The following is a 16570-nucleotide window of genomic DNA, read 5'->3' on the forward strand; positions in this document are numbered from 1 at the left end:
AATCTTTCTAGCTTCAGTCAAAAAGTTGGAAGGAATTTGATTTGCCGAAATCACACTCAAAGAATAAAACTTTGTGAGCGATTCCCTTAATCCAAGCCTATTTATATATCAATCAATCAACAAAAATGTGAAATGCCATCACCGGATCAAAAACAACAATCATATATATATATATATATATATATATATATATATATATATATATAGACACACACACACTGACACAATACGTACGTAGAGAGATATGGAGGAAAGAAGGAAGGAGATTGAACATTTTGCTCATGAGCATCCTTTGATATTTAAGGAATCAGAGGAGAATATTCCATTTTGTTGCAATGCATGTGGGCTGCGTGTGTTGTCCAGCCCTACTTACATCTGCACCGTTCAAGGTTGCAGTTTTTATCTCCACGAACCATGCACGCGGCTGCCCGACAGGTTGAGTTTTCGAGGCGATCGCTCACACACACATGATCTTCGTTTGCGTGCCAAGCCAGATCATGAGGATTGCAGGTGCAGCAAATGCGGGAACCTATGCAAGAATTTCACCTACCACTGTGACGAATGCGATGAATTCGATCTCGACCCTTTATGCGGCCACCCTTTGGATATCCAGATCAAACACGTAAGCCACAAGGTCAAAGAACACCCGATGGTTGCCATTTGCAAGGAATCTTTGCTGCTGTGTGACGTGTGTGGAAGAAAACATAACGGTTTTTTCTTCCAATGTCACCAATGTAATTTCTTGATTCATCAGGATTGTGCCTCATTGCCAGGCATTATAAGAGTTGGACGGCATCATGATCACCATCTCTCCCTCACGTATTCTGATGCATTAACTTTCACATTTTTTTCCAGACCCAAATGTACAATTTGTGAAAAAGATCTATCACTACTGTTTGGGGCTTATGTTTGTTTGGTTTGTCGGCTTGGAGCTCACGTGGATTGTGCGGTATCGGCAATGGAGAATCAAGGTAACTAAGTATACGTGCATCACTCATTTCGGACTAGTTAGTTTATTAATTACAAAAAAAGTAGCTTTTAATACAATCTTGTTAATGGCTGTCCTAATTGTAATGTTACGTTCCAGGTAAAATATACAATTTACCTCCTCTAGACGATGCATTTCTGAGTTGGATAACGTGCGCAGTACAGAATACTACACCCAATAGCGATGGCGAGACAATGTTGGAAAAATACCACTCCGCCCATTCTTTGATCTCGAACAATGAAACCGCACATGAATCGGTCTGTAACGCTTGCATTATTCACATAACACCTCCGTATTACAGCTGCAGCAAATCTGCTTGCGATTTTCTCCTCCACAAATTTTGTGCAGATTTGCCACTTGTTATCCTCGATTTGTATGGCAAGTCAAGGGACCTGGTTTTTCCAAGATGCGATGAATTCTTTTCTCTGTTTTTTTGTCCACTTTGTTCACGATTGGGCAACGGTTTTGGATACTCAGATGGTCTTTCAAATATCTTCCATCTTCAATGTGCCTTGGCTCCACGGGTCATCAATCATGATTCACACAAGCAACACCCTCTTATTTGGGGTGGTTATAAATGTTTCGAAGATATTGTATCCTGCTGCGACCAAATAAATCGGTACTGTATGACATTTACAGTTGTACTCAATGTAGGTTCAGCGTACACATTCGTTGCGCTCTTCTGCCTAAAACAGTGACTCACAAATTTGATAAACATCCCCTCACTCTAATCACCGATTCTTCAGCAGTGCCAGACTTGGGCGACGATCACTTTTGCGAGTTCTGTGAAAAAGACGTAAATCCGCGGTACTGGTTCTACCGATGTATAGAATGTGACAATTCCTTTCATGTGGATTGCATCCCTTCAACAGGGAGGTATTCAAGAATCAAGTTCGGGGGCACCGTGGTTTTGAATAATTGTCACGGTGATCATCCTTTGACTTTGATAAGAATGCTCAGTGTTGGTAGCCAGACATGCGGTTTTTGCAACGAAATCATCGAGGGCTTCAAAGATGGGATGGCTTTGCACTGCGTCGAATGTGACTTTTGGGTTCATTTCAAATGTGGATCCAAGTCTAGCGGTGCAACAGTTTCAGAACCATACCAAGATATAGAGTCTGTCATATAGATATGGATTCCGATGATGAGCTTATCAATTTTCAATTTTCCAATTAATCAACCCCGACCACGGACTCATGGTACTAGCTAATTGGACTCAAATCTTAAATCTCAATTCATTTCTAAGATTGAATGTTCTTCTTTTATGTGGTTTTTTGAAAATTTGTTTAGGTTGTGTTGGTTACGAAAGATTATGCGGGATTATTTTGTAATAAAGTTGGATGTTTGCGTTTGATTATTGATTACTTTACATCTATTTGAAGTGATTTTTAATCCCAATTTGATTCGTTTTATATGATAACCATGTAGAATGATAAATTTGCCCACTATTACCATACATCTTTATTCAGTATTGAAGGAAGTTGACATTGCAAAACGTCTCTTGAACGAAAGCAACGACAAGTCACCGATTATGCAGAAAAATTATTATAATTTTTAAAAGAAAAATAATAATATTTTGAAGTTATATCACTAATAACAAACGTGTTGTTATTAATTAATTAGTTTTAATTATGTCATATCACTTCAATAACTATTTTACTTCAATAACTATTTAGAAACGGAAGTAATTTCAACTCCAACTAATTCATTCTTACATGACAATGTCCTAAAAATAACATCTCATTTCGTGAAGTCAACCAACTTAGTTAAAAGTGAAAATATAACAAATCTAAAAATAAATATATATGCATAAATATTTTGATTGTATCAATCAACGTATAAAAGGGGGAAAGCACACAAATTTGTGGGTTTTCAAAGTGATGCAATATATGGTTAAATTAAGTCCTAAAACCTTATACAAGTTTTCAAATTTATGTCAGAAGCAGGAGAGAGGGGTGGGGGGTGGGTTCAAAGCAGTTGCCAATCGTCTTCCTGTGCACAAATATTCTCCGGCGACTCAGAGGAGAACTCGTTTACGAGATCAACCTCTGGAGACTCAGAAGTGTGGCCCGTCGATGTGTTCTGATATCTGATGGACTTAGGGGAAAGACGGGTCTCGGTTATTGTAAAAAGCGGAGCACCATTTGATTGATAGATCAGCTCCGAAGCACGTGAACAAAAATCATCGAAATCACCTGACCGAGGAAGAAATTCAAGATAGAGGGTTCACATTAGAATAATCGATTGTGATGAGAAAGGTTCATATGATTTATGGAAAACATTGGAGAGCTGCATGCATACTCTTGCCGTTACAGTAAAACCCAATGGCCAAGGATGAATCAATCGAGTCGAGGGGCATATGTCTTACAATACTGCAGTTAAATCCACAAGGAGTTGTTAAAAATTAAAATGGATTGTAAAATTATAGTAGTAAGTCACATGATGTAGAAAATCAGGTAACTTGGACATCAATCATAGTTGAAGAAGAGCAGAGTTAAATTCACGGGATCAACTTACTTGCAATGGTAGCTTGAAGTATCGACATCTAAATTACCCCTCTTAATGTCAACAACCTGCTAATCAAGATCATGGTGAGTTGATGCTACAGCATGCCATCATCGTTAAGAAATCATTAGAACTTCAACAAAAACAGGGAGTGGACTATATTGCGAATCACAATGGAAAGAAAGATTTAAAATCATAGAATCATGTTTCAATGGTACCATAAGAGAATGAATGTGATAAAATATCGATAGAGAACACTGACATCATGGTCAAGGAACGAATCCTATGGCTTGTTACAATGCTTTACGTTGACGCTTGTGGCGTCGCCAGACTGCACAAGTCTCATGCTTACCTTTGTCGTGAAGGATCCAGACAAGTGCTAAATCTTAATCAGATTATTCAATGCGTTTCAAATATAAGTGACCTTAAATTTCCTATTCCAAGGCTTTTTATCACGGATATGACAGTTCTGGGAGACAGATGAAGGAGCGACTACCTTTGGCACACATGACTTAGTAAAGATAATGGCAACTAAGTTAAAAACTTTTTGCCGCCAAACTCGAACATATCATCAGAAGAGAACCCCATTTACAAAATATGTTCAAATAATGGGCCTGTGAAGGTTCATCACTCGTAACTATTCAAGAATTGAAAACATAATGGAACAGGTGAGTTTCTCCATTTCTAGAATGCTCAAATAAGACCAAAAATTGGATATGCCTAATGCCCAGTAATTCGAAAGCAGAAAGAATGTAAGATCAGGCAGGACGCAGAAAAAAAACCCTCATGTAATTACAACTAAGACGGCTCGTTAAGCTGCAAAAACATGTTCTACGAAAGATAGTATGCTGCATGCACAACAATCATACTTCAGCCAATTCTAAAGCTCATATTATAATGTTAATATCAGACGGGATACACTAGCTCTATTAGGGTAGACTCGGGAATTGGAATTTGTGATCATGAGATTGAGATTTTATACGAGATCCTGTCAAGAGACTTTAAGGGCATGAATTTCATGAACCTGCTGAACCTCGTGTGGATCCAGATAGAAAGCCTTTTCATCTTGCACTCCAACTATGTATGTTGAAGCACCAGGCCTGCCACCCAAAATACCGAGGCTCTGTGGAAACATGAGTGTGGCACTCAGAAGTGGAAGATACCTGTAGATAGAAAAAGAGAAAATATTGTGAACGCCCAAAGGGAACTCATAAAATGAAACAGAAGACATTATGGAGTAACACACGTTTTTTCAACAACTTTACTGTAGTCACAGGACACCCAATAAGCCTTGGGAATATTGTCCACAATATCATAAGTTACACCATGATATGCTATTTCTATGATGCATATACTTCTACCTGCCTTTCATAAATTATGGTTAAAGACATACTAAATTTATTACGTTCTTCATGCATTCATTTTTACAAGATTTGCTGGGAGGGAAAAATTCCACCGTGCTTTATTGGTAAACTTTGGCTCAAAACCACATATCTTTTCAACCTAGAAAAGATATTCTCTTTGGCCACACTTGAATGGTCCTATCCTTCCTACTCCCTCATATGAAACTTAAACAATAAGTGCAATTTGATCAACCTATCGTAACTGGTGTAAAATAAAATTAAAAATCATTCCAATCAAGCGCCAACCCACCATTCCTCCCTGTCTATCTCATGTAACAAACAGAAAGAAATAAGTTCTCCATCACTTTACCACCAATTCCATGCCAAATAGCTTTCCACATGGAGCATACCGTTCATGAAAGAGAATACTTTAAGCCTATTGGCATCTTACAAAAACTCGCATATTGTAATAAAGTAATCAAAAGAAATAAATAAATAATGCATAAGAATTTTTATGATGATTTGTTTCAAAGTCTCATCTCAGAACCTTACTCAAGATTCCAAATAAAGCACCTTCCAACTGCTCTCCATGACATGTGGATAGAACAGCACCATAACTATGCATAATGTCACGATGAATGGATTAAAAATATGCTTGCAAAAACCACTGAGTAATTTTCATTGGTTAAAACATAACTAGCCCTAGTCTAGAAAAACCTGAATCTAATTATTTTTCCCTAAGATTATACCTGCTGATTTTTTCACCATTTCACAGGTTGAAAAAAATCCTTTCATAAGTCAAACATGACTAAAAGCAAGTTTCACAAGTACATTTGCAATAGGATTCAGACACCAGTTATCAACTGGATCCCATGTTGCAAGCCATCTCTCAACTACAGATCAAATATGTCTACGGTGGCAACTGGCAACTTTACGGGCCTCATAAGAAATAAAAAGATGGAATCAAATTTTACAGTGGTACACATTCAAGTCTATAATCATGACAGAATAGACTGTAAATTTGCTATGAATACAATCAAAACCATAATCGTGACAGAATAGAAACTGTACCTTGGGTTGACTTTTTCCACACCTAGAACCAACGGAACCATCAATAGAATAGGACCCCAAACAAGTTCGCCCCCGCTGAACTCTGACAAATGTCTGGATATATCCTCAATGCAGAGGACAGGAGCTCCACCTCTTTCCCCATCGCTACCAGAGACGACGTATATGGTCATCATAGAGGAGAGAACTCCATTACCAGTCTCCTTGATTTTGTTACGCACCAAACTTTCCCAGGTGCGGCACATGGCATACGGGCCTACCCATGAACCCGGAGCAAGGCCGTAAACCTTTCCAGCTTGGAGAAGAATGTGTATAGAGAAAGCTGAGTCCTCAGCATCTCCAAAAAGATGCAATATTTCCAAGTAACTTTGGTCAATTGGCTGCATAATTAGAAACAAACCAACATGTTTTATTTGCCATAAGCCATGGCCGAATCTCCTGGGTTAGTATGTGATAGAGATGAAGACATCCTCCATCTTAAAAATGAACAAAAGATAAAACAGAAATGAACCATCCCTATCTAATTATTTAATTTGGCGTAACTTTTATATTACCTCGTGTGGAGATTTCCTCCACGATCGTCCTAATTTATTAAACAGAAATGCCTGTGTAAACATGCAACACAATCAGTAAAAATGATCATCCCAGATATCAGTAAAGACCTACAAACAGCAACAAGTATAATGCCTGAGCAACAAGCATCTGGCTACTCCGAAGCATGCAACCCCAATTAACATCACTAGTGTACTTTGTTTCCCCGATGGGCGCAAACCCTACGGAATAAAACAAAACCAAATTATCTACATCATCATCATCCAAGTATCCCATTCACACATCCATTCAACAAGCATAAAAATACCTTTCCGATACGTGATCAAGATACGCGATGAAAAATCCTCGACAAACGATGCAAATCCCTCGCTCTCAGCTGGATCTGAAGAGTTGGCATTGTCGCCTTCCTGTGCAACCCGATAACATATACCCAAAAGCCAAATATCGCTCTTGGAAGCCGAACTTCCAGTTTTACCAAACCCCAATAGTCTTCTCATTGATATACCGTTCATCATTACTCTTCTTACAGAAGTCCTCCACCCCTCATAATAGCACTTCCCACTACCCGACTTTTTTCTAACACTACAACTATTAGAGTCACTTCTTCCGTGATTACTACTCAAATTCCCCAAGATAGATAAAGCAGGTGGCCATAAACCTGACCAAAGAACTCCAGGATTTTGATTCTTACTATTGCCAATACTCGATTCTGCCTCCGGTGAGACAGAACCCGTAATTTCCTCCGGACAACAATCAAAGTTACGATTTTTCTTGTCGGGATTACAAATGGGATCGTTATCTTTCTCTAGTAAACTCTTCATGAACTAATCATGGACACCAGGGATTAAAAAGAATCGGCGCCGCATAACAACAGCATCCCACGACAACAATCCAACATCTAGGAAAGAAAGAACAAAATTCCCCCACAATCAAATCGAAAAACGTGAACTTCAAATTATGAGCAGATCAATCTGTTCTTTTAAAGAAAAAAACATCGTTTACTTCACGAAATAGACAGCACAAACAGAATTAAAGATGGGGTTAAGTCAAAAACAGAAAAACGGAGATTCAAGAATGACGTAGCGCACCGGTGATGTCAACTTTATTGAGACTCGAAAGTGCGCAGAAACCTCGTCTGGGTGGGCCGGCGTTGGGCGTTTGAGTTCGAGCTAGAGTCCTGGAGGAGAGCCGTCCGTTAGCGTTTGCGTGCACAATAGGCACGTTGCACATTCTTTGCTGATATATGATATACTGTTATATAATTTAATTAATTTGTTTTTAAGGCAATTTAATTAATTTGTTTAATAATTAAGAATATTAAAAATATTTTATTTTTATAAAAATTGTAATATAAATGTTAAAAATCGAATTTTTATGAGAAAATATATTTTTTATTTTTCTGATATAGAAATATATTTGTAATAGTTGTTTCCATAACTACTGAAAATCAATTTTCATTGCTTTTAAATAAATTTAAATATATAATTTTATTAAAATCAAATCCACTAAAAATTAATCCCTGCAGTCAAAATTTTAAAGTTTGAATCATTTATTTGAGATCCAAATATTAAGTCAAAATATAATTTAAAATAACAAAAACATTGTTTCATATTCCATAAAAGGAAACAAAGCTTGCTCAAAACATTGAATTTTGTGGGTTAAATAAAATTTTTCCTCATCGAGATTTGTAATCCAGGATGAAACCACATGCTTCATTTGTGTGATATTTTTTTCTTGATACAAAAACATAAACCTGTAATTAGACTTTAATTTTAATTATTTGCCAAATAACTCTTTACATAATTGAAATTATAGTTTTATTTATATTTGTTTAGCATGAAATTAAGTACAACGTGGAAAAGAGGATTTCATTTCATTCCTTGTAATCCAACACACAGATAATTCTCTGGGTCAGAAATGATCTTGCAACATCAACATTTTCAAAAATACATGGAAGTATTAAAGCTGTTGTCCTAAGTTCCAAAATCACTTCTCGTCTTTAGTCAAAATCTAATCTTACTCGAATCCGCAGATCATGATACTGATACAGAAGGCCCTCCCATCTAAAATGCAAAAGGCTACAGCAGTCAGAACAACCCTCAAAGAGATTCTTACGAAATCTTGATCGTCCAATCGTCTGCAATTCGAACATTAGGCTTACGGATGGTCAGAACCGATGAGCTCTTCCCTCCTCGAAGGAGGAGTGGCCCCCATTCAATGTCAACCTTCTGGTTTGCCGGTTCAATCAGAGCAGTTTTCGGTTGAGGAAACAAACCTAAGAGTATGATTCTCTCCACAACGCATTCTGAGGTAAATTTGTTGCTGCCAGCTCCTGTAGGCGCTAAGTTTGATGATGTGAGTTTTCCGTTCAAGAATGTAAAACGACGGTGTATGTAGGCTCCTTGCTGGAATTCGAAGCTCTTTCCATTGTCAACATAAAGCTCACCTACAGCAGCCTTGGAACTATTAAGAGCTACAACCTGCGAGGCACAAGAAATGGAAATGAGTATAACATGTTATCCCGTAAGGGAAGGAGAGCCAGCAGAAGCCATGGGCAGACCAGCAGGCCCCTCTCTTTTTCAGTTTGTTTTCATACTAGTATGATACTCATATACAACGGATAAAAAATTAGCACGCTGACATAAGTAAGATTCATTGCTTCGCTACAGGAGATATATGAATTGGTCCTCTGATCAAGAATGGGAACCATAGTCCAAAAATAAAAACAAAAAAAGACTACCCAAATCGTTATATTTCATTCATGATTACTAATTTGGTGCCCCGTCTTAAGCTTATAAAGAAAATAGAACTGTGAAGGAACAGATAGTCGTCATTTTATATAGAATGGCGGCCCGAGATACACACTATTGGCTAAGCACAAAGACAATCAAATTTCATATTTTTTACCACTATATCGACAAAGATAAACAAATTATATCATTTGCCATTTATGTCATTGGTATGAACATTCACTTTTTATAAAGGAAGAATTGAAGTGCAAAAGTAAACCGAAAAAATTGAAATTTTCCTCGAAATATCAAGTTTCACAAACTGCAAAAGTAATGGAAAAAATTAAATGGAGTGAGGAGGGTCAAGGGTGGGTGTGCTTAGTTCCCGCATTCTGTGTAAGTGAGCTCATTTCTACAAAATTCCAAAAGAGGGTCAACCTTTTAATTCGAAATCATACCAGAGTGTACGGATCATTTTCCATTTGAGTTGAGCTCCTTCGGAATCTGTCTTTTCTTGGTATGATGGTACCAGCCCGTTGAAAAGCAGGGACGCTATCTTCTAAAGCGTCCAACTTATGTGTTACTCCTCCCTTGTAAGCAGCTCCAGTTTTCATGTCAAACCAAGATTGATCCCCAGGAAGATAAACTGGCACATGTTTAGCTCGCTGTATAAAATTTTACCATCCATGCATTAGAAGGTTCAAAGAGAAACATCAATATCTCACATTGAAAATAAAAATAAATCTGATTATAGAGAGACCTCAGTATATATTCCTTGCACCAAGAGGGCATCTCCAACCATAAACGCCTCGTCGTTGCTGAACGTATTCTCATCAGAAGGAAATTCCATCCAAAGTGCACGAGCGACAGGAATACCACTGGTGTTTGCTTCTCTGAATAACGTGTAAAAGTAAGGAAGCAGCATGTAGCGTACATGTATGGCTTCCCTCATGAGTTTTGTATTTCGCTCCCTGCATCAAACATGGATAGAGCTCACTCATATTATACACAAGACAAATATGTTGATAAATATAAATGGATACATACTGTTGGTGCAGTTAGTAGAATCAAACAGTTGTGAAGAATGTGGAGATGAATCGTGAAAAGGTAAAAACCAAGTTCAATTTCAGTTGGCCAAATAGTATTAATTTAGCCACGCGCCAGGAAATTCTTTTAATGAAATCATTGGAAGATCGAAAAAACCCACGTTAATACAAAAATATGATAATATTAAAGATTGAAATTTCACTACACATGCACATTACGACAGGGACTGAAGCGCATGACCAACTAATAAGAGTGATAATGAAGCAAGGGAACTGATTGACCGGTTATCAGCATATCAGAAAGGCGAAGTCTTAGTTTATTGTATCTATTCACACAATTGTCAGCAATAATCGCTGGTCACCAGTTATCTTTCCTTTTCCTAGCATGCTTTCATAAGGATATCTGAGGGTCTTGTAATGATACACAAGGTCTTGCCAAGCTTATCAAGATCAACATCAAACAATAATTATACATCACAAAATCCTGTTTCATAACAGCTATTAACACCACGCAAATCAATGAAACAGATCAAACTTTCAGGCACTTGCATTGCATGAAATTTATAAGGAGAATATTAATTTCACACAAGCTTAAATCAAAGCTGAAAAGACACCAGATGAACATACTATGATATGTCTCCCTCTCTCCCATAACCTAAACACCATAACTCTTGACTTGTACTTACACATGGGTTGGAAATCTTCTCAAATGATTCCCCAATGATCAGTCCTACACAGTGCAACTACATCTATAAGTCATAGTCATTGCCTAATCTTAAATTCAAATATCCACGAATTTATCACTTGGCTGCCTATTATCGAATTTACGAAATGATAAGAAAACCTTGAGATTCAATCATAAGTCACTTGGCCTCGATTTACATAGGGTACTATACTTTCACAGTCTCACGGAGTAAATGACTTACTTTCAAACAGCTATTCAAATGCAACATATTGCCCAACCACTCAACCAAACTTTTATTTCTCTAACAGACATAATATGTGTTAGGGACTTGAGTAGATTGGGCCTAAATAGTTTAAAGAGTTTTGTGGGAACAATTGAATTGGGCCTAGAAGTTGCTTGAGGAGGGAAAAAAGGAAAATAAATAAGAAAAGAGTTGGTTGGAGGGGAATTCACATTTGTTTCCTTGATTTTGCTAGCTTGAGCTAGGGTAGGGGGAGAGGAGTTCCTTTCTTCTTGTAAATGATTTATTCCTCGGCTGGGTGTTTTGCTCAGATTATTGTAGTTATTGTTGCTTTGAGTCAATGTAATTGTGCAACATTGTTCTTTGATTCACTATTTTCTATATATCAGTTTATATTCTCTCTATTTTGTGTTGTCACCAATATGCAAGAAAACACTAGCCTCATTCTGGCATCTATCTAAAGGTGGAAAAGAGAATACCATACCCAAACAACCAAGGTTCCCGTCTCTTGGTATCGTGATGAGCATGGGCTCTAAAGAAGGGATAATAGGCACCAAGCTGATACCAGCGAACCAACAACTCAGTATCCGGATTTCCAAAAAATCCACCAACATCCGCACCTATAGAATACATATAAAATCACTGGAGAGTAAATTCATATATATTGGTAAGCTAACATGGAGAAACTAACCAGAGAATGATATCCCTGTGAGACCAAGTGTCAAGATCATGGGAACTGAAACCCTTAAATGTTCCCATTCAGCTGTATTATCTCCCGTCCAAACCGCTCCATATCTTTGACTTCCGGGGAAAAATGCTCTTGATAAAACGAAAGGGCGTTCTTTCCCCTCTACACGCATAACAAGTCCATCCGATGTTGCCATGTGAAAGTAATAGCCATATGCATTGTGCAACTCTCGATGCTCAACATCTCCATAGTGTAAAGCATCTCTAGGCATCGAAACCTGATGTAGAAAAAGAACCACTTTTTCACGAGGGGGGTCTAGGATTAACAGGATTTGTGATTATTCCAGATTTACCAAGTCACAAAATTAGGGAGTAACAAATTTTTTGACGGGATTTTGGGAATTGAAAACTTGTCCACTTGAAAAGGGCATAAAAAATCCAATAATTCAGTAAACATTAGAATCTCCAGAAAGTGGGAAGGCATCTGCCCTGAACACCCTAAAAATATAATAGCAGTGATACAAGCATGAAATTGCGAATGTGTAGCTGCAAAATGATTCTGAGATGCCACTACGAATTCCTAGGAGTGAAGATACAGTAGAAATAATCAGATTCAACCATATAAGTAGTGAATCATCAAACTAGAATTACATGGTAGGACAATCACTAGTTACATAAACGATTTGAGAAATAACTGAACCAATATTTTTAATGAAGGTAAGACACAAGAATATCATTCATTTCATTTCTGACCAAGGAAAAATACCTTGGAAGAAATTGACGAACCTCCAAAATATTATGGTTTTTGATTACTAAGTAACTTGTATAGATGTGAAGTTATTGGGAGAAAATCGATATAAAACTTGAGATTGGAAATACAAAAATTCAAAAGTAAAAAAATTCTATATGAAATTATTAGCTTTGACAGTATAAAACTGTATTAATCACAGAAGAAATATAAATATTATTGCCTTGGACCTTCAACAATCAAAAACTTAATTGACAATGACAGACAAACTAAAGCAGGAAAATCAAAATGCAGCAAGAAGTTTCATCCAGTGAATAAAGAGGTATTAACTACTGACACAACTGTGAAACCACAGAGCTTGGTCCACTTCAATATCCTTGAGCAGGGATCTCTCCCTTGAAAATACCTTGACCAGAAAAGGCCATCCTCACTAGAAAAAGAGCTTAAAATGAAAGATCCGTCTCACATGTTGATATCATCATGACACTACCCAAACCAGTTACCCATATACACCCACATCACACTAATACCAGTTAGCGTGTCTTACCAAAAAAAATAAATGTTTGTTAATGTGATTTCAGACATCGACAGTCTGTTTCGACTTTCGAACCCCAGCAAAAAGTGCATAACAGGAATCATAATTAATATTATACTATCCTTCCTTGATAACCTAGAATATCATGAGAATGAGATCAACATGCCTACATCAAAATTTAAAGCAATGCATGAACCTCATAAGCTTTTGATATTGTATACAAATTAAAGCAGTTGTATAGCAGGTAAAAAAAACAACAATAAGCTTGAGATCTTAGTAGTGCCAGGTTTTAATTTAGTGCAACAACGAAACTAAACCAATTTGATTGATTAACAAGAACAGTGCAAGCCGAATAAGTAACAGGAACCAATACAGAATCAGTCAAAAATTACCTCTGGACCATTGAATACAGAAGGTTCATTCATGTCGTTCCAGATGTGCAAGGACGAAGTTGAACCAACGTAATTGTCAAATGAAAATTTCCCAGCCCACCAGGACCTAATCTCTGGACTCAGCATATCCAAGTATGATGAGGATCCAGACCAGCACCAACCATCAAAATCCTTTCCTGTCGCATCCTTCACATAGTATCCCTTCTGGGAAGCCTCCTTATGTATGTAATATGACTCATCTCGCTTAATGTGAGGATCCACAATTGTGACCATATGCCTACCTTTTGCAGCTAATCTCTTCTGCATTTCATCAGGGTGTGGGAACAAAACCCTGTCCCATGTAAAATATCTCTTCCCATCAGTATGCTCGATATCAAGCCATAAAACATCATACGGAATATCATGTTCATCAAATTTGGAGTCAACGTTGTAAACGTCCTCTTCATCCCGATAATTCCATCTGCATTGATGGTAAGCAATGGCAAACAACTGTGGCATTGCCGGTGTTCCTGTCACACCAGTATACTGCCTCACTACATCTTTTGGCCCTGGACCAACAAAAAAGAAAGAATCCACCACACCAGCCTCACTCATCCAAAAGGTATCAACTCTCTTCTGATCAGAAGGCAACCTTAAGACTGAAGAGAACTCATCATTCCATCCAGGCCCCAGAACATCAATCTGCATTTCAGCAGCATTGAGCAAAAAAAACCCGGAACTCCCTCGCGACTTCCCATGTGAAATCATGAAAGGAGTAGTCCCATAAAGCCCAAAAGGTGAATCATGGAGGTACTCAAAGACATCAAGATTGAACAACCTATAGGGCTCAGAGTCCTCAACACCCGGCCCTCTAGTTGGCTTCAAAGCTAGACTAGTGGCATGTTCAGGAATCCCATAAACAAAATCAGCCTCATAAAAAGACACATCAAAGCTAATACTTTGCGGTCCGTACGGCCGTGTATCAGTGTGACTTCTAAATCTCTCCTCCCAATCCTCATTCTCCTCCTTGTTCTCCCTCAGCTGCTCAAAATCGAACAAGCCATTCGAGTTCAAAGACAACACCTTTTTCCCATTTTTACCACTCTCCCTCACAAATACTTCAAAAGGGTCATGCCTAATCGCACCTTCATAACCATCAGCAAGATAAAAAACTGACAGAGTACCCGAACCATCCTGGCTTTCTTCCTCTTTCAGCCTCTGCAACCACAGCCTCTTCTCCAAAAACTCCGGTAAAACCACATCTGGAACCTCGAATCTCTTCTTCCGGGGGCCTAGATTTTGGTCCTCATCAATCTTGAGCCTCAAAACACCATCTTGATAAGCCGATAATGTAAGAACCAAAGGCTTACTGATGATGGACTGCTCCTGATTCTCACTATTTTCTACACCCTTTTCTCTCTGGATAAGTTTAGCTACAAGATCACCCTCCTTAACAGAGATATCAGTAGCGATTAATGAACACTCCCCAGGTTTCCTAGATCGGGCACGTTTGCAGAAAGGGGTCTGATTACAGTTCCTGAATTCATCTTTCTTCCAAGAAAACACGCAGTTTATGAGAAGGAGACTGAACAAAAAGATGCTCAGAGGCTTTCCCATGTATCGTAATTTTCTAGCAAGTAACTCTTATTCCGTGGAAATCATGAAATAGAGAAAATGGTTGCCTTTCATTGGAGAAGAATCACTCCGTAGTGGCTCTCAAACAAAGACGCTAGAAGTCGTAAATTAGACCATCGGAAGAGGTGTTTTGTTTCAAACTACCCCTCATTCTAACAGAAACCACAATTTAGCATTACATTTTCCGATATTTACAAATTGGTCCTTAATTTTTTCATGAATTTTGTTTCGCCCCTTTTCCAATGTATCCCTTTTTTTATAAATTCATAATTGAGTACATCACTTTTCAAAAAATAATATCAACTTTTTACTTAATGGGAAATTATTTATTGAACTGATTAGTATATAATTTTTTAAAAAAATTAATTTTGATTTGATGGAGTTATAATATACTGATTAGATTGCACGTTATAGAGCTTATTATATTCTTTAAAACATATTTTTTAATAAAATAAAATAATTAACTTAAAAAATGTCAATAAAGTTTAGCCCTATGCGCATTGTATTGTGAGTTCTTCATAACCAACCTATTTAAAATATAACAATATATGATTGCTAATAATTTGTGTTAAAAGAAACTTCATTGTTGTTCCTTGTTCAGTTTTCCTTAAATTTCTTACTTGCATAAGCTTGATTCTTTACCACAAGTCCGTCTGTATCTGTAGCTCAATCCTCCTTTTCTTGTTGCAGGATAAAAATGGTGCCTTACAATTAGCCCATGATGTATGCATTCTTAGGCATATATCTCTTTTAGTTACATAATTTTCAACCCTTGTGCCATCGGTGTTTAAAGTTACACTTGCACGATAATATGATTTATTGCAATATTTGCTCTGTTGTAAAAATGTGAAGTATCTGTCACATATGCAACTATTAGAAAGTCATGATTGAAGTGCCGAGGGGTTGCCGTTGCTGTAAATTTGATGACCATATAAACGTCTTTTCTAAATTTTGCCAGGAGTTATAAATCCTTAAGATAAAATTGACTCTCACTTTTGGAAACAGGAACTTTAGGATGATCTTGCTGTAGTTGGTGCAATAGATGAAGAGACTGAATTCAATGCCTTAATGGTATGTATGCCAGCTTCCCTAGCTGAATGGAGCTGATTATCTTATCGTTTCCCCACATCTGTTGTTGCACTTGCAGGGGGAAGAAGAGGCTCTTCTTGACTTGTTACTTGGAAAAAGTTGAGTTAATTGTCATATTGTGGACAACAGGAAGCAGGTTACCAATGTTTTTAGTTCATTAAATTCATTACTGTAGTTGCTTCAGAATATATTATATAGGAATCATGTACTATGCCATTTTTCAAAAAGAAAAGAAATGAAGAGATGACATTTTCACCAAGGCTTCAGCCAAAATTTATCCACATCAATTGGTGATTTGATATCTATTAGTGTCATTGAACTAGCTTTTGCCTCAAGAAAATAATTGAG

At 37.4% G+C, this 16570-nt stretch overlaps 2 protein-coding genes and 1 pseudogene across 4 annotated transcripts; 1 reads left to right on the top strand and 2 right to left on the bottom strand.

The window, feature by feature from the left end:
* The first annotated feature begins 210 nt into the window (after window positions 1–210).
* LOC140806008 (uncharacterized) lies at window positions 211–2375 on the top strand (annotated as a pseudogene).
* Window positions 2376–2776: 401 nt separating this feature from the next.
* On the bottom strand, window positions 2777–7683 carry LOC140806009 (cysteine protease ATG4b-like). 3 transcript variants are annotated; one of them, XM_073162435.1, is made up of 9 exons: window positions 7545–7683; window positions 6764–7354; window positions 6592–6677; window positions 6459–6509; window positions 5908–6284; window positions 4518–4656; window positions 3506–3561; window positions 3290–3360; window positions 2777–3183 (listed from the first exon to the last, which is right to left on the bottom strand). In XM_073162435.1, the coding sequence occupies exons 2-9, from the start codon at window positions 7275–7277 to the stop codon at window positions 2957–2959; spliced, it is 1521 nt and encodes a 506-aa protein (XP_073018536.1). In that variant the 5' UTR covers window positions 7278–7354; window positions 7545–7683; the 3' UTR covers window positions 2777–2956. The 3 variants fall into 3 exon arrangements, with proteins under 3 accessions (XP_073018536.1, XP_073018538.1, XP_073018537.1); XM_073162437.1 differs by having other exon boundaries at window positions 6764–7404; XM_073162436.1 differs by having other exon boundaries at window positions 6764–7457.
* Window positions 7684–8250: 567 nt separating this feature from the next.
* LOC140806010 (probable glucan 1,3-alpha-glucosidase) lies at window positions 8251–15259 on the bottom strand. Its single transcript, XM_073162438.1, has 6 exons — window positions 13520–15259; window positions 11849–12122; window positions 11642–11777; window positions 9946–10156; window positions 9644–9850; window positions 8251–8936 (listed from the first exon to the last, which is right to left on the bottom strand). Exons 1-6 carry the CDS (start codon window positions 15113–15115, stop codon window positions 8568–8570), a joined length of 2793 nt encoding a protein of 930 aa, XP_073018539.1. The 5' UTR covers window positions 15116–15259; the 3' UTR covers window positions 8251–8567.
* Between the last annotated feature and the right edge of the window lie 1311 nt (window positions 15260–16570).

The sequence above is a fragment of the Primulina eburnea genome, chromosome 11, assembly GCF_022965805.1.
Source record: "Primulina eburnea isolate SZY01 chromosome 11, ASM2296580v1, whole genome shotgun sequence".
Lineage (NCBI taxonomy): Eukaryota > Viridiplantae > Streptophyta > Magnoliopsida > Lamiales > Gesneriaceae > Primulina > Primulina eburnea.

Bases quoted from the DNA above. Each gene is read 5' to 3' on its own strand.
- LOC140806010 (XM_073162438.1), bottom strand. From the start codon at position 15,115: ATGGGAAAGCCTCTGAGCATCTTTTTGTTCAGTCTCCTTCTCATAAAC. The intron at 12,123-13,519 runs GTAATTTTTGAC...TTTCTACATCAG, and splicing joins CTGTATTCAATGGTCCAGAG to GTTTCGATGCCTAGAGATGC. The intron at 9,851-9,945 runs GTCTCTCTATAA...AATTTTATACAG, and splicing joins TGCAAGGAATATATACTGAG to CGAGCTAAACATGTGCCAGT.
- LOC140806009 (XM_073162435.1), bottom strand. From the start codon at position 7,277: ATGAAGAGTTTACTAGAGAAAGATAACGATCCCATTTGTAATCCCGAC. The intron at 6,510-6,591 runs GCATTATACTTG...ATGTTTACACAG, and splicing joins GCCAGATGCTTGTTGCTCAG to GCATTTCTGTTTAATAAATT. The intron at 6,285-6,458 runs GTAATATAAAAG...CTAATTATGCAG, and splicing joins GGAGGAAATCTCCACACGAG to CCAATTGACCAAAGTTACTT.